Below are 24,106 nucleotides of genomic sequence, written 5' to 3'. Positions count from 1 at the left end.
AATGAATTTTGCATTGAAAGGTGAAGAGTTTGCATTAACATTTGTTCACGTCTTGTAAGACACTTTTTTTCTTTCCCCTTTAGTTCTCTTTTCAAAACAAAAATATTAACAAACAATCTAAAACACAAAACAGTTGTTCAAAGATAAAACAAAAAGCATTGTCTAAAAAGCATTAACAAATTAAGCAATGTCATCAAGTTATTTTAAACAAAACTTATGCCTACTTTAAACAAAGTACATGACAGACTAATCTACATGCTATCATTTCAATTGCTACAAAACATAAAGCAACTTAATGCTTGGGAGATCTAAACGCCCGAGACCTCTTTCTTTGCTTTCTCCTGCTCATTCCTCCACATGAATTAAATTTCCACACATAAATCTGGGGAAGAAATAACACTTTGTATATGTGGCCCGATGGTATCTTCACTAGACACATCAACTTGCAGATTCTACCTCAACATTTCCTAGACATGTTTACCATGCCTAGCTTTTAGTCTTTTTTTAAGACCAGCTATCATCTTGTCCAGGGTAGTGATTTGAAAATCCCTTTTGCTCAATTCTTCCTTCAATCTTTCCATCTCTTTCGAATGATCGCAACGGTGATTTGAATCTGCCATCTCCCTTTTGCTCAGCTCTTGCTTTAATCTTCCAATCTCTTCCAAGTGGTCACAACACTGCTTTGAGGTATCCTCTTCAATTTTCTCATCAGTCTTTAGTTTTTTGGATGCGCCTGAGGTCTCTTCAGCTTGGAGAGCTCTCTTCTTGGATGATATTTGGCTAAGGGAATCATCATGTGCCATTTTACGGACATATAGACTAGCAATTAAGCCTGTGGTGAGCTTAAGTTTGACGAGTTTCTGTGGCCGTCCCATCGAGTCCTAACATAGTAGAGAACAACAAGATTTTATTTGTATTATCCAAAATAGGCTTCTCTCTGGCATAAATGCATAAAGTGCAGGAATTTGGGATCTTGTGGCAGAGTACAAATGCTACCGCAAGTGCCTCAATAGACTATGAATTACCCCTTCATGATAATAATCTCATCATTTGATGTAACAGGAATACACGTCAGCTGTTACTCTAGTTCTCAAAATGTAAAAACCAACAGACGATGCGGATGCCAAGCAGGTAGTAAAGAAAGTTGAAAGAATCATATCTACCATACATACCTTTTCTTGGCTGCCTGTGACAGTTTCATATGCTCGATGTGCCTCTTTTGGATTCTTAAATATGGCAAATGCAGAATATTTTCCTCCTTGCACTTTCTTAGATGACTGCCACAAAATCATTGACAACACATTAGAACATCACAGTGACGCCATGGAGTGCCGGGGAGGGGAGGGGAGGGGGATGCACAAACCATGGCCAAAGGTAGATACTACTTAATTACTTGCAAACGCCCCCACCTCCCAACAAATAAGAGAAAATGGTATACAAAGCGAAACTCAACTATCTTGACCATGTATTTGGTAGAAGCACATAAATCAGGTTGAAGTTAAAGGGAATAAAGCCCAAAGAGTGTGATGAATAAATTGGCAACCAGAGAGTTCCACTTTCGACAGGAACAGATCATGAAATCTCATTGGAATTTTTCTTTTTCGTCATTCCATGAAATGGAGGCAGCTTTCTACATAATCTACTGACAAAATACATGATTAAGCAGCTTGTGTTTAGATTAGCATGTCCCCATCCATCATAAACAACATGATCAACAGATTTGACGCTAAACAATCCATTAGCATCCCAACTAGGAGCATGGTTCAATGGCTTGGAACATCAAATAGATTTTTGTGAATGGGACAAAAAGAATTCAAATGGATGGTAATAGTTAATCTCATGGCTGGCATGAGATCTCCATCAGGATCTATCATATAATGACTCCAAACATACTCACATATAAAACACACATCTCCCTGGAATCATAAGCTCAATATAGATCTTCTAAAAGAAAAGAAAAGACACCAACAGGATATACTCAACCTTTAGTTCAATTGTAAAATCCCCAGGAAGGACTTTATGTAATTCTTCAGTAGGCACATTGTTTGGTATTCTGTGGAGAAGTAGCTTTGCCATTTCAGATTCAGGTACCTATAGATAATTTAAAAGGTATGAATCAGCAAGGATCACACTAGTCAGAATTTGAAATGACCAGAAATTATATGTCTAAACTTACATCCTCTGGAACCAAGGGAATAGCATTATCAACACCAAGCTCTATCTTAGCAAGAACAAGTTTCATTGCAGCACATGCATCATCTAGACAATTGTGCGGAGCACCCTTCCTCCGAACTTCATAGCCCAACACAGACTGTCAACAACAAACGGAACAAATAACTATAATTCTAAGACAGCCCACAGTTGTTTGCCTATTATTCACATGGATATGTCAAAGAGGAGTCCTTTTTCAAATCATACCTTAACACTGATTAAGAAAACCTGAAAGGTAAAGTAGGAATAACACATTAAAAACTTGCCTTACACAAATTATTCAGAGATGGTTTTCTAGTGATCCGTCCATCCGAATATTTGAAGATAAGTGAGGTGTCAATCACTCTAGCATGATCTAACTTCAGTGCTGTATACAACAGAACAGATAAAAAATAAGAAACGCAAATATATAACTAACTTGCATATAAAATTGAAAGACCATGACGGTTCATTCACAGAGAGAGAGAGAGAGAGAGAGAGAGAGAGAGCTTCAATATCTAATTATAAACCTTAACTTACCTTGCAGGTCATTATTTAAGCTGTGGCCCACTAGAATAGTTTCATTTGACAACAGCTTCTTCATGGATTTCTACAAAATGCACCAAAGTTTTTTAGATAAAGAGTTAATTCCAAAAAAAAAAAAAAAAATTGAAAAGGTGAGCCAAATAATACCTGCACATCTGCCAATGAACAACTAACTCCTTCCAAATCTGTTGCACTAACTCCTGTTATATCAGTTCTATAATCCACAACTGCTTTATTGGGGTTTACAAGTTCATCAAGTTTCACCTGCAAAACACAAAGCTCACTAGAAAAGATTGTACGACTGGGACCACTAAAAGGCCTAAAAACAGTCTACTTGGCTCGGCAAAAGAAGAGTTTTTTATGGAAAACGAGAGGTACACATGGGAATTAATATTGCAAAAAGAGATTGAACACAAACCAAATTAATTAATACCTGTAAATTGCGATCCACGACACAAACTCTCACCAAAGCTTCAGTGCCATCTTCACAGAGAACCATCTCACAATCAACAGCAAGCATCACATTTGAGCTCATAACCTTGGATTTTCTACTGAGCTTTGTAACCACCCATTCCTGCTTCAACATTTCCCACCAAGTTCAGGTATCCAAGCTACAGATGAAATTGAGAGTAACATTCTTTTCCCATTGCGTGAAATTTTTAATATAAATGAGCACCAGGGGTTACAATTTAATGTGTTTGTGTATTTGTCCAAATGAGGTTAACCTAAACCTCACTACCACCAAATCCAAATTTAATACAACCACAAGGGGTCAAACACCAAAGCTCTTCTAAGGGACTCAATAGAAATGCTGCAAGGGGCTTCTGGTCATATTTACACTATCTTTTCTTGACAGTCAATTACCACGATAGTTAACTCTACAATAGCATGCACACAAATTAGCAATCATTTAGTTCATATTTGCTCCCTCCTACATTTAGCAATAAGGAATATACTGGTAGAAGATTTAGCATCTGAGACAATGTAAACAAGGTAATAGTCAAATATCGATGTGACACCCCCGAAAAATTAAGTTTCACATTGGGTAGGTGGATTTTGATGGTGCTACATGGGTGTCAAGTTCTACATTAGTTCCTTACTAGGTGATTATAGGCTTTATAAATGGTTTGGAGGAGTTCCAATTGTAAATTGATTGGCCCTTTTAGATAAATAGCACAAATGCAACTAGCATTTTCCTTGAGTCGTAACAAATGGTATCAGAGCAACCTTATAACACCATATGGTGTTTGGGCATTACAGTGTGATGTGGGCCTTAATGAAGATAAAATGTCAGGGATTTCAATGGGGGAGATTTTGACACCCTGAAAAGTTAAGTTCCACATTGAGTGGATGAGTTGTGATGATGTTACATGAGTGTCAAGTCTCACATTAATTTTTTACAAGGTGAGATTGCACTTTATAAATGATTCTAGGGAACTCCAATTGTAACTTGACTAATCTTTTGGGAGTAATAGCGCGTATGCATAACGCTTTCCTTAGGTTGTGACAATCAAAGTCTACAGAAAGCTAACAGATATACTTCTTAGGTCGTGGGAGTTGTCTGGCCAAGAATATTTATAAAATAGAAATAAATATCTTAAACTACAAAAATGTTTCAAACCATTCTCTTGGGTATGGGTATACTCTGGGGCAAAATCAAGAAACAAAATGAAACCTATGAGGTATTTTCAAGTGAGGACAGGATGAGAGGAAGATATCTAAAAACATGACAACTGACCAACAGTAGCTAGGAGTGGCTCAGTTCAATTTAAAGATGTGACAATAACATAAAGGTCATAATAATGTGATTTAATGTGTTGAGACTAGGAAAAGATTTGGTGGTTCATCAGAATATACAAATCTATAAAGAGAAAGATGACAAAAGAGGACTTATGTTGAGTTAGATTGAACAATCATTTAATGAACCTACAATAATAAGCAAGAAAAATATTGGATATTGTGAAAAGTCAACATGTGTTAAATCAAGGCAACAAGCAAGAAGTACATATAAAAATAGCTTAGGTACACTCCTGGTGTCTTTGAGCTTCCTCATCTTTTGAATAAATTTATTATTACTTATTTAAAAAAGAAAATAAGGAAAAAAGGAAACTTGAAAAGTAAACATGAGCAAAGATTTTTTATTTATTTGATAAATAGGAAAAAGTAAGAAAACATTGCGACAACAAACCTCATCATTTGATGGGAATGAATAATCCAGCGGGTACTGTGGGTGTTCAAGAGTTAAACGAACCAGTCTCTGCACTGCCATTGTCACAAGTTATCAAGGTATACCATACAGAATATAAACATATGGTTTTTACATATATGAAGAAAAAAATAAAATGAAAAAGAATGCAAGAACTAATTAGTATTCCAGCAATTTGATGGAAACTTAAGCCTTATCACTCAATAAATTTGAGCGCGCATTGTCAACAACATAATGAGGGCATAATAGCAAACTTAAAACCAACAGAACTTCGTTAATAGTCACAAGGGCACAAGTCAAGGAGATAATATGCTGATACTATTATGTTTAAGGAGGGAACTACTTAGTCTACTTTCAATACAAGTAAGGGTGCTTTGAAATGGAGATAATCATTACAACCAATTTTTTTCAGTATCAGAATCATAAAATTACACTGAAGGGTTGGTTGACAAAATAAAACCAAAAGCTACCCCTCAAGCCATAAGTAAAACACGGATAATCAGACAAATAACTGAAGAAGAAATTAATGAAACTATGAACCAGAAAAAGTGCTCTACTGGAACTAAAAGTCTAAAACCCCAACCCAGCAAATGCCTCAAGTGATACCCAAACCATACCTGCTCGGGGATTTCATCATCTGCGGAATTCTTCGTAAATTGCTCCACCATGTCCCGCTTAACATGGCATTGCATCATTTTAGCAAAAAACTGAGAACAGGGAAATACATAAAATTCATATTGTCTTTATAGGACAGGAAACCCAAGTGGTAAAGAAAATATATATTTTTTGATAACTCTCCGCAGTACCTTCAAATCATCCTCTTTAGCAAAAGTCTTGAGAAAAGCAGCTAACACATGATTTGATCTCCTTGTTGGATCACTCAAGCAAGCTCCGAGCTTTTTATCCTGAAGATTCAAAAACTCCTTCCAGTCTCCTTTCGTACCCTTCATTCCATGTTTCTGGGCCAACTTCACCATCTCAACAAGAACCTATTCTCACATTCACACTATTATTAACATCCCACGTAAACCATTCATAGACTCGTCCCAGTGTTTGTTATGTGTGCGCAGCACTAGCAAATAAATGAACATTGTCCCAAATACATGCTTTTCTCGGAAACAAAATGGCAAGTGATACCCGAAAGCCGAAATAGAGAGGCGGGGGCGTTTACCTTTTTCTCTGCGGTATCGAAGAGCTCGTCCATTGGGGTGTGTTTTGGTGAGGGCGAAGAATCGAAGAGAGAACGAAGGAGTTGTGGACTGCGCGTGGATGCGGCCGACGGCTGATAAATTAGGGGTAGTATATGGTTTGGTTTAGCGGCAGTGCGGCTGCGAGGGCTGTTAAATGAAAATATTTTTACCTTAAGCTGTTATTTATTATGGTCAATTCGGCGATCGTTTTGTGACGTTAATTTACCCAATATTTTTACCCTAAGCTGTTATTTTCTGTCGAGCAGTCTACAGCAATAACTTGTTAAAGTCTTAATACCCAAAATATATTAGTTTGATACCCTCAGGAATTAAACAAATAATTTTCCTTTTCGTTTTATTGTAAACTCCAAATCAAACCAAACTGAAAATATTCGAATTGTTTAATTCCATTCTACAAGTCGTTTTGGATGAAAGAGATGTATAGAACTCTTTGCAGATTAATTAAAAAGAAATACTATTTAGTAGAGTGTTATACTAATGTCATACAATTTGAATGATGTGGTAATTAAAATCAAACTTTAAATTAATAAAAAGCTTGTAATAAGATAAATCAATAATAAATGTTATCTTAGTTGTATAACAATCAAATTCAATCATATAGCATTATACTAAATAATATTTTTCATAATTAAATATGATTCATATTTCATATTAGTGTTATACCACAACCATATATAAGATATTATCTTCCTTTTCTTTTTTCTTGTCTTTTTTTAAGCAAGAAGCTACAACTGATATGTGATTGGTTTTCAAGAGACCTAACTCAATCTTAATCTGAAGTTAGAGAGGGGCAAATGTCAAATGATCTTTAGCCCGCCTAGCTTTTAACCCAAAAATGTATTAATTATAAATAGTTGAAGTTAATACGTACGTGTATATACGCTTTTTTTTTTTTTGGGAAAGTAGATAGAAAGCTTTTTTATAGCTTACACGATATGAAGTTTTTTTTTTTTTTTTTTTTGAAAATTACACGATATGAAGTTGTACACTGACAAGCCACACTAGGGTTATGCAGTGTAGAGACCTAATTTGTATCGAACCGTGACTCTATTATTTCCTAATTCACCATGTCACTTGTATTTGTGTTTCTTAGCGCTTGAAACTTAGCTATGAGGAATTAGTTTAAACTCTAAACCTAGATTATTGTCTAAAATGTTAGTCGGGCCTCACACACGGTAAGAGTGGAAGAGTGTCATGTGACACGTGGGTTGTAACTTTGCGGGAGGTAAAGGGATTAGAAAAAAAAAAAAAAGTTAATTACATTTTTGTCTCTTGTGATTTAAAAATTTTATTTTTTGGCCCTCAGTTTTTACTTTTTCTATAAGTGGTACCTGTGCTATGGGCAAAGACGGAGATAGTACTTCCATCTATTTTTCCGTCCAAAATTAACGGATTTCCACATCAGTGGTATGTGGCACCATTAAAATTGTAACACGTGGCTACACAATTTTTTTTATAAAAAATAAATAAATAAATAGGGTCCACGTGTCGCAATTTTAATGGTGCCACATGTCGCTGATGTGAAAATCTGTTAGTTTCTTACGGAAAAATTGACGGAAGTACCATCTCCGTTTTTTCCCATAGTACAGGCACCACCTATGAAAAAAATGAAAACTAAAAATAAAGTTTTTAAACCACATGCGGTGTAAGGTATTTAACCTTTAAAAAAAAAAAAAAAGACGTAATTTTGAATGATAAAAGATTCTTCTACATCTTTCATACACACATCCCACACGGTCACGCCTCATCCAACGTAGCTTCATTTTTTCATTTTAAAACTATATTAGTTGGTTAAAAAAAAAAAAAAAAAAAAAGGACGCCACGTAAGCTAAGATATGAGAGAGGTGTATGAAAGATGTAGAATAATTATTTTTCATTATCATATCTGTTATAACAATAGCACTATTGGCACAATGGATGCACTAGCATCAAAATATCGAAACCCTATTTTATGTTTAGAAGATGGACCTCATTGAACGTAAAAAAACAACGAATGCAGCATTTTCATAGTTTCAGATGTTCTTTAATGAATGCCATTTGGGCAGTTATAGCTAACATATGACCTAAAACATTTGTTAAAATATATATTAAATTATTTATTTATTTCAATAATTACATTTTTAATTAATTTCTTTAATTCTATATTTTAATTATGTTCATTGTAAACTAAAATTTTGACTCTACCACTTTATACACGTTTTTATATAGATTCTTATTTCGCATATTTGGTTTGCCAACATCTAGTTAATTCATCCAAACCAATTAGAAACTACATTTTTATATTACAACTATTCTACCACGTTGACACAGCAGTCCCAACAACTCTTGAATCAGTTATCTAAAAAAAAAAAAAAGGAGTAATGCAAGAAACCACAATTTTATCTCACAACTATTTCATAAAATTGACGTATCAGTCATAATGAACCATTGGTTTTGTCCGTGTTAAAAAAAAAAAAAAAAATCAAAAGTTGGTTGTAACTAACATGTCAACGTTGTGGGATAGTTGTGAGATAAAAATGTGGTTTATAGCATTACTTAAAAATAAAAATAAAAATAAACACAAAGGTTGGTTGGGATTACCAAGTTAGTATTATTAAATAATACGACGGGATAAAAATATGACATATATCATTGCTCATTGAGCACTAGCAACAGCTTCTCTATAACCTCTCATTTCCTTAAATATAGGAAAAATCTAAAAATATACATAAAAAGTCACATGTAGCATCTCCATATACATTATTTTAACATAAAATATCTCTCTAATCTCTCATTTCTCATATTTTTGCCTTTCATTGAGGATTGTGTTGAAATTTTGTAAAAAATGTTAGGGTAGGTATATATTGTAAAGAAATAATATTTTAATGGTATAAGGAAAGATAATGAAAGATATTGTGAAATGTATTTGGATAAAAAATTAAAAGGAATTTTATTTTCTAAATTTAAGAAAAATTGAAGAAAACAAAAAAAAAAAAAAAAAAAAAAAAAAAAAAAAAAAAAGCGCCATGTCGAACACTGATGGACCGGGCTAGCCTGACCCTCCCCTCTAACCCGAGTTTCGACCTGACTTTTGACTCAGCTGGGTTGCAGTGTCGAGCCAGCGATGCCCAATCCAAAGTAGTCCGATTGATGAGTGTCCCCGAACACGGAGAACCGAGTTAAACGTGGAATAGGATGCTCACATATACAATACATCGCATTTGCTAGCTGTAAAATACAAGTCATGCAGTTCATAAGCAATGGCGTGAAGAAAAGGCATAACCCTGACCCCCCACAAGGGTTCAAATAAAGAACCAATGCATAGAACCCAGCATCTTATTCATCTTAATTTTTTATTTTTTATTTTTTAAAAAAGGAGCATCTTTGGATAAGAAAGCTGGAGTGATAAAAAGGAAAAGCGAAGGAAAAAGGGTAAGAAAAGAAAAGAAAAGTTATATGTGACTTTGACTTTTGATTTACATAATTCATATGTTTTATACACAATTAATTTGTACCATTTCATGAAATATATATATACTTTGATAATGTCACAATAGTTATCTTGCATGAGGAATCTTCTCCAACCTTATTATTTTGGATCAAATGTATGATATAATGGCCTAACTTTGTTTCGGTCAGTATGCCCAACTGGCTCAAATAGACAAACTATCAGTGTGGCGACGTTTGTGCAACGACTGGTTGGATGTCAAGATCAAGAAGAATAATTGGTTGACAATACAAGCTTTAAGCATGTGAGCTTTTTTGAAAGTAGAGTTCCTTGATGCAATGAGAATTATACATTGATCTCGTCAAATTGTTTGTATCAAACTTTGTGTGCAAGTAGCTTACAGCTCAATTTTAATCAGTTGAATCCCATAGCCCAATTTTTATCTTCTCTTGACAGTTCGATCTAAGATTTATCATGGATAGACATTGATAAGTTCATTTCATTTAGCAAAGACCTTAGATGGCATAATCTTAACGTTAAGGGCGAGGTTTAAACGAGCAAATGCTTATGGTAGACACTTAAGAACCCGAGAGACAAGGAAGGGCGTAGTAAACAACGGAATGTTTTGCGGAATTGAAAATAAGCACAGATCTAAAGATTTTCAAATATGACTCTAAGCTAGGTGCCTTCTCCCATTATGAGATACAGACAAAAATTTCCTACAAATTGGTTTGTAGAAAATTTTCTACAACCTACATATAAGATTGACATATGTCTTTTAAGCATGTGAGAAGTACATGTTTTTTTTATTAATACTATTAAAAAAGTATATGAGAAGTACATGTTATTAAAACAACACGTGTTTTTCACATACCAAGAGACACATGTCAATCTTATATGTAGGTTGCAGATAATTTCCTACAAACCGATTTGTAAGAAATTTCTGTCCATGAGATATATAGATGGGAATTGGGATAATGGTATTCTGACCTATGTACTGGAGTTACGAAAGATTCCAATAACACTCGAAGTATTCTCATTTCGGAAGCGTGCTACTTCCTTATTACAGAAAATGGAAGCAAATGAACTGAACCTGGCCTTGTAGAATTAGAATAAAAGGGTAAATTAGCTTTTCATGTTTGGTTATAGGTTAGAGGTTGCAAGCATTCAACCAGCCAAGAAAAGTAGGTGTCATAGAGAATAGGATTCTCTCAATTTCATTTAGAGAATAGAACCTGCCATCGTAGATAGTATAAAATCACGTACACCATTAAATGCATCAACTTTAAATCATAACCATAAAATGAAAAACATTCATTTCATTTAAAATGAAAATGATCCTATTCCGTGTCGTAGAGGAGCTGCAGAAATGTTTTGAAAATTGAAGACATGGAGATTGAGATATTGAGGTACTTCAAGGAAAGTGATATTAGCCATGTTAGAAGATGGTGCACCTGACGATATAGTCTATGACTCTATGTTCTTGACAAAGCAAGAACAGTCAACAGTGAGAAAACAAGTTTCAAAAATAAATTTGTAAGGCATACACAGTATTTCAGAAGAAATCTCCAAGCAGATAAGGCCAAAAGCTTCTACACATTCAACAAATCATAGTTTCATATTGCAGAATGGTTGCTTACAGTTGTATAAGGTCACATAAGGCTATAATCATTCAGAAACCAAAAAAAATACACACATCCACTCGACCAGTTGTGTATCTTGCTAAACTATCAATATGCATAGCGAACAGAACAATAACATAAGCAATTCAACAAAAGTGCAACAATGAAGCCATTTGGCATATACAGTTCAGCAAGAGCAAGAAGGGATCTTTCCCAGGCCATTCGTTTGGCAAATACACTTCAAAGAAAAGTAATAAAACAAGCAAGACATGCTAGTAATCGGCAACAAAGACAACAACAATCCTATCAAGAACACTACGTGGTAGTGGTCAAGAGCAAATCCTTTCCGACTCCTACAAAGACCCATCATCACAAGTCGCCACTGAAACTATCATCATTGTTAGACCACCTCCTGAATGTGCATGCCACAAAGTTCCTACCAGCGAAAAATCCTAACTTTGTCCTAAACATCGCCAACCGGCCATTACCACTCGATGAAGCATCGGCTACCTGGTTACCAATTGGTGGGAACTCAATACCACTCTCATGAACTCCAATCTCACTACCGCTGCCATCCAAAGGTTCACTCTCACAGGCATCTAGAATCACAACCAACGACCCTCTGCGCTCCCGCAACCATTCCACAATCTCACTGCTCACTCCCCTACACTTCTTGACCTTAACCTTCACCAAATTGGGGCAGCCCCAAGCAAGCGTTTCGACACCCGCATCCGAAATGGGACACCCTTTGATACAAAGCTTCTTCAACGCCACGCATTTCGTGGCAATGCACGCAATCTCGGTATCGCCGATTGTAGCACTCCCGCAGACTGCCAATCTCTCCAATTTGACGCAGTTGGAAGCTATCGGAGCCAAACCCAAAGATGTAGGGTTCATCCCAATCAAACAAAGTTCTTGCAAATTGGGGCATTGCTTAGCTATAGCCATCAAACCCTCATCGCCAATCCTATTAGTCCTCCACCCATCAATGTGAAGCTTCCTCAATAGCTTGCACCTGTCAGCCACGCACGTAAGCCCGAAATTGGTACATTCCGGGATCTTCAAAATGTGCAAAATCTCCATGTTTGAACAGTTCGAAATCGCACAAAGTCCCACATCGCTGACTTGAACCCTCTCGAGGTGGATTTCGATTAAACCGGTATTGAAATTCCCTAACATGTCTAGGACCTTATCCCACTCGCCCAAACAGCGAATGAGCTTCAAAGACCTGAGCTTTTTGGAGCCGATTATGAGGGGTCCGAAGCACTGGCCGTTGATGAGCTCCTTCAAGCAGATCGATTTGAGCGAGGAAGCGGCGGCCCCGGGGCCGATCGGCTCGGCGGCATCGTTGAGGCCTCGGAGCCGCTTCACGGAGAGCTCCTCGAGCGCCGTGCAGTGGTCGAGGATGGCGTTCATGGCTCGTGCGCCGAACATGCACGAGCCAGCTGAGAGCTTCTTCAGGCCTTTGCAGTTCTTAGCGAACTCGGCGACTCCTTCATCGGTGAGCTCACGGCAGCCACGCAGCTTGAGGCGCGTGAGGCTCCTGCACTGGATCGAGATCAGCTCCAAAGCGTCGTCGTTTATGCTGATCGATTTCCGGTCGCATCGGAGGGCGAGCTTCGTCACCGAGTCGAAGCGAATGAACAGAGATGGCAGGAAAGATAGTATCTCTGCCTGGGCTTTGAGAGAGAGACGGTGACGGTTCTGTCCGTCGACGCGGAGCCACCGTTGACAGACCAGCGAGCACTGTTTCCGGTCGCCGGAGCCGAGGAAATGAAATATGCTCGCCAAGCACTCGTCGGGAAGATCAGCGGTGCAGTCGCGCCCAACGACAACGCTTTCCAAGAACTCCGCCTCTGCCGCGTCCACCACCTCTTCGTTTGGCTCAAATGCCGAAACAATCGCCGATGTTCGAAAGTTGAACCGATTACTCGGGCGGTTGAACTCAGTCGGAGCCCCGAACGCCGATGAGGACTGGCCCATTAAAAAACAAAACCGTACGACGGCGTGTAACCCGACGCGCCACTTGGGGAGAGTGAGAGTTTCGGTTCTTTTGCCGTGGTTTTCAGATTGGGGCTTTTGTAAGAGACTGGGTTGCGTTATTATAAGATTGAGTTGTGAGAAATTAATCGGCAATTTTAGTACGTTTATAAGTATTTACCCCGTCAAATGGGGGGCTCAGGTGCGTGTCCTCCTCGCACAGCCTCATCACGCACTAGGTCATGGAACACGCTTTCTAGTTTCTACTTTTCTTTTGCGCATGATGTTTGTGACGGCGTGTATCAGAGCTGTTAAAGTGAATGACTAATTAAATGGAGGAGTTTTTTTTTTTTTTTTTTTTAATTAAATGAAGGAATTGAGTATTTAGAATGAGTCTTGTTAAATTAGTTTATTATGTAGTTTGAGGACCGACAGCAGCTTTGTTTAAACTTTTTTTAAAATTACATAAATTAATTTAACAATGACTAATTTTAAATACTCGACTCTCACTCTCATCTCACTCCTATACAAATAAATTGAAGTAGAATTATTCACTTAACAATTTTTTCTTAAAACTATAACTTATGTGATTTGTGATGATTAGATGAACTAAATGTAGCCCGATTTATTGTTTTAAATGCCCACAAGGCCTCAATGTGTGGTCATTTTTTGCTTGATTTTGTTGTTGTAGTTGGTGTTTTTTTTTTTTTTTTTTTTTGAGAAAATTTCCACCGAATAAGTTTATATTAAGATTTGAAAAAAGAGGTTGGGAAGCTGATGAGTGATGATGGGCAAACAACATTACTAAAATTTATGAGGTTGGTTTGGTAAAGTTGTGTGAAGTGTTTTAGGTTTTGAGTAGGATAAAAATTAAGAATTACTTTGGTTGAGGTTACATTTGAAACAAGTGTTGCGTCGTGAGAAGTGTTTTTAAAAAATCTATAAATAAAAAATAAAAAATTTAAAGAGTATTTTAAAAAAAACTGTCGCAGACAGCTGGAATATTTGTGCTCGACGATCTTAACATCCACCGCGGAGCTGTCGAATAGATTAACCAATATTGCAAGAACTGAATCCTCTCCAATTGAGAGGAATTGGAGAGGAGTCAATCATTTATGTTGAGGGGTATGTTGGTAATTTTACATTGTGTGAAATTACTAAAATACCCCTCAACATAAGAGACCGGCTCCTCTCCGGTAAGTACAACTTGAGAGGATCCTAATTCAATATTGCAAGGCTGCCAAACATTCCAAAATTTTCAAAACAATTATAAGGCTTGAAATTTTCAATTATAATATTTGAGAAACTCACATACAATTTATCAAGTGGGGCATACATTACAAATCTGTACATGTGTTGACTTAATGGATGCAAATTCAAAATTCAAACCCCCATTTTTTTTTATTTATTATTTTTTTTTTTTTGAACTAATAGAATTTGCTATTATTGATTCTAAAAGCCTAACAGACTACATCTTGAGAAATGAGTGACAAACCCCCACACTCTTAAGCTATAATGATCTGACTTAAAAAACAGCTGCCTAAGCAGAATCTCAAATTTTACTAGAATTACAATTAAGCCCTCCTTACAATGAAAATTTCAATAAAATTTGAGTCATACATAATCAAACTGTGCATAAAAATTAAGGAATACACAAACACATCTAACAGAAAAATTAACTCAAGTCGGCAATAGGGGCATTGTCATCGCTGGAGTCCGGCGCGTGTACGGCACTCACCTCCCCCGATGGAGGCCGATCTGTTGATTGGTAAACCCCCATTTTGTATGTGAGACTCATTCACTCGAGAGAAGTGTTATACTTAATTTTATTTTATTTTTTAAGTTAATTTTTAAATAATGTGTCAATTATATAGATAAGATTTATTTTTTAAAAATTGTATCACTATAAGATAATGACACATCATTTGAGAACCACTTTTAAAAATAAAAAATTTAAAATCAATAGCATTTCTCTTCGCTTAAATTGCATAAATTTGGATGCATCCTTATGAATAGTGTGGATATTAGAATCCTAAGTTGTTGTTAAACCAAAGGATCTTCCCAAAAAATTGACAAAATCATGGATTTGAAATGTTGAAAGAAAGATAATTATGAAGAATGATTATGGAATCTTCCAAAAGACAAATTTATTCAAAGAAGACAAAGAACAAGGCATTGCAGGCGAGGCGGCGATGGAGAAACCCTAGTTTTGACCTTGAAGATAGCAATTTCATAAACTTAAGGTCATGCCCCTAGATTAGGAAAAAAAGAAAAAAGATCATGGCCCTAAAAAAATACGACCACGGAAGAAATCAACGGTCAACCCGTTAACATCAACCGCTGGTCAAATACGTTAAAACCACTGGTGATGGAAAATCCCATTGCCATTGATGAATCTGCAGTTGTGAGTGACACGGGGTTTCCGTGAGATTCCACAATTTGTTTTTTTCAATTGTTTTTTTCTGTTTTTTATTAATTTATTTTTATTAGGTAGTACTTTAGTCTGGGCACGTGAAAGTAATTGTCCAAGCGTAGAGCTCTAATTAAGATTTATAAAATTAATTTTGACCCAATATTACACGCCACTTTAGATAAAATTATTTAGAAAAAAGTAATGTTTATTACACGATTTTAATTAAGTTTTTTTTACGATCGACCGTTAAATATTTAGACAAATTCAATGATTGATCATAAAAATTAAAAATAAATAGTTAAATTTGTGTAAAAATTATTATTCCTTAGGAAATAAAATTATTTTTTATTTCTTATTAATAATATAATTATTTTAGGAAATGAAATTTCCACACTTTCAAAAATGGGGGGCGGTGTTTAGACTCTTCTGCTCTTGAAAATATCCTACTTGATACTTTTCATTGGACTTCGTTTTTCTTTTTAATTATTTTTCAAGAAGCGGCTGAAGAAAGAAAAGATATTCCAAAATTTTAAGTGGGGTTGGGGTTGGGGTTGTCTAGGCACAAGCTTAACGTGTAAAGTGGAGTTTGGAAATCAAGCCTCGGCCAGGTTTGGGTAATAAAGTCGGGTTTTCAAAATTCAATAATGCTATTATTATTATTATTTTTTAAAAAGTTTAAGTAATAATGCTATTTTTGAGAGAGACTTGGGAGAATATTTTTTTTTGGTCTTCCTAGACCATGATTGTTTTTGAACTGAAAATTATTTCCATTAATCTCATAAGCTCACCAACTACTAAATTATATTTTAGTCGGGTCTTTTTGTAAGGTTTATCACCGTGCTAATTGGCTTACGCATAATCTATCTAGATAAGCCGCCTCCACTAATTAATACGGACGCATTTTCATTTCGCCTCTCCCTAATAGCAGTAGTTTTTCCATTAGTGACATTTTTACTTTCTTTTTCTTTTTTCTAGTTTGTCTGTTTTGTTCTGTTTTATGTTGTATTTTCAAAAAAAAAAAAAAAAAAAAAAAAAAAAAAAGCTTTTCTAACCCACTAAGTAATCACTAAAATTTTTAAAAAAATAATAAAATAGAAACAAAACACACAAAAACCAATCAACCACTTTTTATTTATTTTTTATCTTTCTATTATTATTATTATTATTGCCAAGCATAGTCAACTCTATAAAGTTACAAAAGTTTCCTCAACGAAAGTTGTTGAAATAGATTTTTTTTGACGATCTGACCGAATGACAGGGCTCTTACAAATTAAGGTAAAAGGTCATCAAGAAACCGTCAGCTCCCAATGAACTTGAGAGCCTCTAATACTTAATTCAATAATATATTTTAGAATAAATTGAATGAAGAAAGTTTTTTGAAAAATAGAGGACATACTTGGTTTTAGGGGTGACCCTTTGCAACAAAAGGCTATTTGGAGGTGATCTTTGAATGCTCGCCATGTGCCAGGCTTATAATTATGTTATAACTGTTCAATTAGAAAAATGTTATATTTTTCAAATTTGCTCTTCAAATGATGTGTCACAATCCCACAATCCTATGAGATGATGACATATTTTTTAAATAATAAATTACATAAAATTGTGACACATTATTTAAAGAGTAAATTTGGGTGAGAACTTTTTAGAAGTGTAGTTTTTCTCAATAATATGTCACAAGTCATGTAGTGCTTTGCCTGAGTAGGCCTTTATGTAAAAATGAGCCTTTAGGTTACATATTAGCCCAGCAAGGCCTGCAGTACATCCGGTTGTTCTGCGTAGATGAGGTTTTAAGCTTTAGCCCATTAGGCCCATTAGGTTGAAGTTGAAGGACTGACTTTACATAAGGTAAGATATAGGAGTCATGTCTCGGCCCTTGGGCTTCATAAATAGCACTTCTCTAAACTTTGAATAGGCGTGATCTTGTGCCTTGAGGTAGCGAGTTTAGGGCCCTTATCTATGGCAAAAAACATTAGTCATTTCTATTCTTTCCACTGCCCTAATCAACATACCATTTGGGCCTGCATCGTCCTCCTTAACCGTAATTAGAGATAACAATTCATATTCGCGTGTCAGGTTTGAATTGTGTCGAGATATGGGTATGACTATATAGGTCAACATAACACAACACATTTAATTAAACAAATTAGACTTCTCAACTTTAATCTTATAATTTCGTGTCAAATTTACGAGTTGTATAAAAAATTGTCATTATACACCGACTCTCTAAACCCTAATAGAGGAGTAAATTTAGAATGGACCGAACTCATGTTTCAAATTTATTAAATTAAAACTTAAATCTTAAATGAAAAAAGAAAAAGAAAAAAGAGAGATTCTGACCTCATTTCTCTGAAAGGAAAAACAAAGAAGATATAAGTTTTGATCTTTATAAGTTAGGTGAAATCATATGCTTGCCGTGTTTAATGCACTGCTCTTCTTATTTTATATTACTTGAACGACACGACTAGAAGAAGCTTGCTAACACGGGCCTCAGTCTATGACTCTATGGTGTGCCATTATCACCAACTAAAATTTCAACAGTGTCCGACTGAGCATTTCTTCCCCAAGTTGCGATATTTTTAGCGATGATGCTGATGCGACATTTCTGACAATCAATTTACACTTTCAAGTTTGGCCCATCATCTCGCATGGTCAATACAGTTTACCTTCTTAATTTGACCAGGCCACCATCATTGGAAAAGAAAGAAAGAAAGAAAGAAAGAAAGAAAGAAAGAAAGAAAACAAAAAAAACATAAGTGTTGAATATTCTGCTATAGCTTTCAGGTCGATCGGCTTGATATTTGGCATTGCATGTGAGGTTGAGAAACAATGGCGTGGATGTCCAGCTTTCCAGTCTTGTGGGTGTTAAATGGCTGAGGATTAGGGTGGATTAGTCAAACAGGGAAGCTGGGCATTCCCCTTCAAACAGGGAAGTTGAGGTTAGTCAAAGTCGTCGGTGCCATGATTGGTCTGGTTTCAGTGGCCCAAATTAATGGTTGCTGCTCAATTGGCTGGCAATGTATCTTCATTATGCTGGGGTTCCTTAACGTGGGCACCAGAAGTTCAATCACAGAGTGTAGCTAAAATGACTATACGATTGTGGGTGGAAGGAAAATCATGAATAGTCTTAACTTTCACAACCACGGCTTTGTTTGGCTGAGGACCACTCTACAATAGGGTGTTTTTCATTCTACCCGATATATCAAATTAATCCTTCGCATTTGTTTCCATCCCCTCTACGCACATGTATATGAGTCATGACTCACATGATCATGATGATCTACTGCTTTGGTTTGCATCATGTGTGTCCTTGGGCATGATATAAATGGGGTTACTGGTGGGAATTTGTGTTCAATGTGTTAAATTTGGATTGTATTGATGGATGAGTATAAAGTTATATAAGTTAATTTTAACTTAGCTCATTTAGTTAAATAAGTCAGTCCTCTCCACCCTAATTCGCTAATTTTGTGTTGAGTTTACGAGTCGTATTAAAAATTTACAGTCCTTATGTCACGTGTCGAATTCGAATCGTATCTTTGATTGTGAAATGTGGGTATAAGATTGCATAGATTAATCATAATCTGACCCATTTAATTAAATAGATTAGACTCATAAACCGTAACCCGCTAATTTCATATTAGGTTTGTGAGTTTGGTAAAAAAATTAGCAACCTTAAATAAGGGTATTACACATTTTTCAATTACTGATATAGTATATCCAACTTGTGTCTGGTACGCACTAGACACAAGCCAATGAAGCCATTATATATGTTTACTGGACTTCTGTTGTTTTTGTTTGTTAATAATTCAATTGGCTTGGGGGTTTAAGGCTATCCAGATTCAAGGTGATTTTATTTGGCATCATTTAGTTCGTGAAATAGATTCATAAAATGAAATAATTATTCTACAGGAATAATCATTAATTTATTTGATAGGGATTTATGGGAATAACTATTCAATTACGAAGAGAAATACATATTCCTCTAAAAAAAAAATATGAGAGGAATTATTATTTCTTTAGGAATAGACTACATTTTTCAGAAAAAAAAAAATGAAACAAAAACTCACTTTACACAAGGTGGTTGGCCAGCCACATATGAAGCCGGGGGTGGTATGACCACCCTTAGAACATTTGGGGGTGGCTGACTACCCCAATGGGTGGTCGGCCATCCACTAGTTTTTTATTTTATTTTTATAAGTTTTTTTTAACTTAATAATAATAATAATAATGTAGAGTTTTTTTAATAATTTTGATTAGATTCCAATTAAAGTATATGAGTTGTTATTAAACTAAAAAGTATGAATATCTATTATTTTATTCCCAATAATAACTATTATATTTTTCAATGAAATACTTATTCCACAAATCAATCAAGTCTTTTTTGAACAAAATAACTGGAGCTACCATGCATTAATCTGAAGATGCCCGAAGGCAAATATAGTGAATAGTGGCATATCGACACCCTACACACTAAGCCAGAAAAATATGACTTGGGTGCTACCTACAAATAAACAAATATTACAAGGACGGATGCTTGAGTCACTTTTTAACAATAAAGTACTCTTAACAAAAAAAAAGATGGCTAATCTAGCTAACAAGCCATAAAAAGTCCAGTAAAATCTGCAAATTTAACAGATAGACTTTCAAAAATTACTCTAAAAAACAGAGGAAAAAAAAACTACAGAAAGTACCTAACACAAGTCGACGTTGAAAAAAAAAATGCGCATGTCTTGCAGGAATTGGCAGAAAAACATAAATCTGGCCTCAAAAGTGGATGTAGAAGAAGAAAGCTCAGCCAAATTTTCACCGGCGACACGGACGGAGAGGCGGCTTCCCTACGAAACGTCTTGTGTTAGTCTTTCTGCCTGAAGAGACTGAAAATAAGAAAAAACACAAAGCTTCATAGCCTTAAAATAACTAGGAGACCCAAAGCTCCATAGCCCTAAAAGGACTAGAGAATAAAAACTTCAGTAAATCTAAGCAAAATGAAAAATAAAAAACCTCTATAATCATAAAAGAACTAAAAAGGAAATCACCGTTGGGAGAGGGAGGCATGGAGCCCCCTACTCAAATACCTCTCTTCTTTCTTCGTTTCCTTTTTTGTTTTTTAATATTTTTTTTCCTCTCTCAAATCAATCAAGTCGAGTGTACGAGGGTTCAGCCGTATTAATTGTAGAATATTTTGGAGTTTTTTTTTTTTTTTTTGAAAAAAAAGAACATATCTGTGTCAAGCTGCCTGAAAATGTGCTTGCTTATTTGATCTTGGGCTTGCTCTTGGGCTTAATCCCAACTTTTGAGCCCAATAATTGTTCTGGTACGAGGTGGTTATTATATGCTTCCATCCATTGGCCGACAGCTAGGACCAGAATCCCAGGGTCCCAGGGATGTCGAGCTCAATTCAAGGGCGGCTCAATGCATTCTGAGATTCAAAGGCCAAAAGTCTAAATGTGACTTTTACATTTTCAATATATTGACAAGTTTCAACGGTTCAGAAAATATAAAAAACTTTTACGAAAAGAGATAAAGCCCAGAATTAAGAAATGGTGGAGATGAAAGACTGAAAGAAAAGACGATGAAAAATATTTTTAAAAAAAGAAAAAAGAAATAGAGTTAATCAAGCAGGATGTGAGAGATAAAACTTTGAATGATTGTTTGGATCATAGAATTTACCTTTTAACATTTTCTCTTAAAGATAAATACATATTTCACGTCCTCTTAATTGGTACAAGAATTTACAGTGGTCTGAAGATCACCTTACAAGAATGAACTCTTCAAGATAAAGTTGAGATTAAAAAGATTCATCGATAAGATTCGGTAAAGTCACTCCGACGCCCAAGCCCACATGTATATGGCGAATGAAAATTTTGGCAGAGTGTAATTAAGTCAGTAAGTCACTCTCGATTTAAGACTTTTTGTTCAAAATTTAAAGAAAACGTATAAATACTACAACATATTTTCTATAATTTTTTCAACCATCAAGATTTAATTCTACTTTCTCTTCTGGTCTCTCTCATTTTAAAAACTTTTTTATAAAGATGTTATTTTTTTTTTACCACACATGACCCAAGTCCGTTTACAAAATCCAATGTGGATGCTCGTGCCACCAACCATGCAATTAATCTCTCTCTCTCATATGGAACCCATAAAAGTGAGAGGAAAAAAAAAACTAAAAAAAAATTAACCCTTGGTGAAGGCCTATAGACAAAGAAAGAAATACAACAGTTTTGAATCTTTTGATCTCTTTCGTCGCTGGCAATTCAGACCCTTTATCGTGCAACACAATCAAAGAGTTAAAAAGAGCAACAAAGATGACACAAAGTAAAAAATATATATATATATATAAAATAAATTGGTTTCTCTAAAACTGTCTCTCAGACCGAGCTTTGGACTGCATCAATGTTAAAGACATTGGAAACGACAGAAAGTATAATACTGTATCCTATTTATTGCTTTATTCCAAAAAAAAAGATACGATAATATGATAAACCCAAATTTAAAAAGGACTAAATTTTATGCCTCTCCCACTCCCCTTTAATAATTTTTTTTTTTTTTAAAAAAAGAAGATAAATTTATACCTCTGCTTCAGCTTTTCGATCTTTTTGAACTACATCCTACGGAATAATCTAAATTTTATTTGGTTATAATACTATTCACCTCAATTTCAGTTATAAATTTGACTAATTTCTATGGAGGCTACGTGTACGTATACATTAGCTATGGGCTTGTTAATTGGTAAATGAAAGAAGCTAGGTATTAATATAGTTCACTAAACTCTCAATTATTAAAGTATATGATAATATGAATTCTATGGGTTTATTGTACTTTGAAGATTTATAATTTGTATCTTTTTCCTAGCTAGCTCAAATCTACCAAGACTTATTGTACGGATAATTTCTAGAGTACGGTAATCCCTTGTTCTAAAGAAATTGATGTTGGTATTTATGCTGGCCTGAATAAATGTATATCAAAGGGCAATGATGAAGATAATGCATGTAGACTTAGATGAACTAGGCCGGGGTAAATGTCGGTCAAGGTAGTGAGTCCTATAGTTGACATGAAAAATGCTAAACTTACAATTAGTCTGCGTACAATAGCACGTGTTAGTATCTAATTGAATGGTGTTAACATTTTTTTAGAGGCTGATATAGTGATATGGTTCAAATTACATGCAAACACGTAGACCAATTGTAATTCTACCATTACTCATTTGACAATGGCAAAAGGGAAAACAACTCTTTTTTTTTTATTTTTACAAATATTAATTGGTTAGAATAGAGAAAACTTGTGTTTATTGGAAGAAGAATCGAGAGTAGTAATAATCTCCAAGTAGCATTCATACATCCAGGGCAGAACTATAATTTTTATATTAGGGGGGGTAAAAATAATATATATATATATATAAACACTTTTTAGAAGAAAAGGTTAATTTTGAAATAATTTATATAATTTTTTTAAAAAAAGTTGTATGGAGCCCCAGTTGCCCTCCCAAGCTTCAAAGTGGTTTTATGCCCCTGCATGCATCTTGCTGGTGCGGAAGAGGGGATATTCCAGACCAGGTTTGAGAGCCCACAAGCTTTTCGGAAGCAAATATTAGATTATATTTTATAAAATGCTGCTCATTTTAATGAAAGAAAAAGGTATACACACACATGCATACACAGTAGTGGACACGGTTGATTGCCTAACAATTTTATTATTCACTTGCTCTAATTAGAAAAAGATAATATGAGTCCGTAGCTCAAATAATTGTACCAAATTAATAAGAACCATATGAAAGAATCACTCGTGCTAAGTTAGAAATGCAGTTTTCTACCGTAAAAAAGTTAATTTTTAGAAAGTACTTTTTTTTTTTATTATTTTGGGTTGTAATATGACATCAACACATCAAAGTAAGAGTAATTTTTACGTAATGAAAAAGAGCATATACAATGGCTTTTTCATAATTTTAAAACAATCAAACAACAATAAACTTTTTAAATGTTTCACGACTTTATATAAATATTATTTTTTAATAATTCATAATAACATTGTCACATCGAACGGTTTTTATTTATTAAAAAAATAGAGAATGTTGATACAGTTTTCAAAAAATATTATTAAAAAATTGTAACATTGTCTTTTTTATTTTTTAAATCTAAAGAAAAAATTTGGCAAATATTAAGTTTTAACATTTTATAAAGAGCCCATTATTTAGGCATTTTTGTTAAAAATGTAGACAAATATGAAGAGTCATTATGAGTGTGCTACACTTTTTGCAACTTTTTTTTTTAAACAAAAAATTATTTTTACCATAAAAAAATAAAAAATAAAAAACACTCGGTGCATATTTATCCTCTCGCATGAAGTGAGGTTCATAGGATGTAAGTTCTACCCATGTAAAAGAGTAGTGTGTAAAGGGTGTTTTTCTAACCCTCACTGCTTGCTTTTATGATTCTTCCCAAAAAGAGGAAAAGGGATGTAATTATTGACGTAAGGTTGTCAACCTAAATCATCCAATATTGCCCAGTTTTTAGT

The 24,106-nt window shown here is 34.9% G+C and overlaps 2 protein-coding genes across 2 annotated transcripts; both read right to left on the bottom strand.

The window, feature by feature from the left end:
- Window positions 1-158: 158 nt before the first annotated feature.
- Window positions 159-6,271, bottom strand: LOC133863031 (small RNA degrading nuclease 1). The gene is made up of 12 exons (XM_062298999.1): window positions 6,114-6,271; window positions 5,749-5,931; window positions 5,560-5,649; window positions 4,925-4,993; window positions 3,170-3,310; window positions 2,884-3,000; window positions 2,731-2,800; window positions 2,478-2,578; window positions 2,177-2,311; window positions 1,984-2,091; window positions 1,173-1,277; window positions 159-881 (listed from the first exon to the last, which is right to left on the bottom strand). Exons 1-12 carry the CDS (start codon window positions 6,144-6,146, stop codon window positions 468-470), a joined length of 1,566 nt encoding a protein of 521 aa, XP_062154983.1. The 5' UTR covers window positions 6,147-6,271; the 3' UTR covers window positions 159-467.
- A 5,019-nt stretch (window positions 6,272-11,290) lies between these two features.
- On the bottom strand, window positions 11,291-13,355 carry LOC133862853 (F-box protein SKIP2). The gene has a single exon (XM_062298744.1). The coding sequence runs from the start codon at window positions 13,183-13,185 to the stop codon at window positions 11,572-11,574; it is 1,614 nt and encodes a 537-aa protein (XP_062154728.1). The 5' UTR covers window positions 13,186-13,355; the 3' UTR covers window positions 11,291-11,571.
- Window positions 13,356-24,106: the final 10,751 nt, after the last annotated feature.

Source organism: Alnus glutinosa, chromosome 3 (genome assembly GCF_958979055.1).
Source record: "Alnus glutinosa chromosome 3, dhAlnGlut1.1, whole genome shotgun sequence".
NCBI lineage: Eukaryota > Viridiplantae > Streptophyta > Magnoliopsida > Fagales > Betulaceae > Alnus > Alnus glutinosa.
This window is presented reverse-complemented; position numbering and strand designations above follow the sequence as displayed.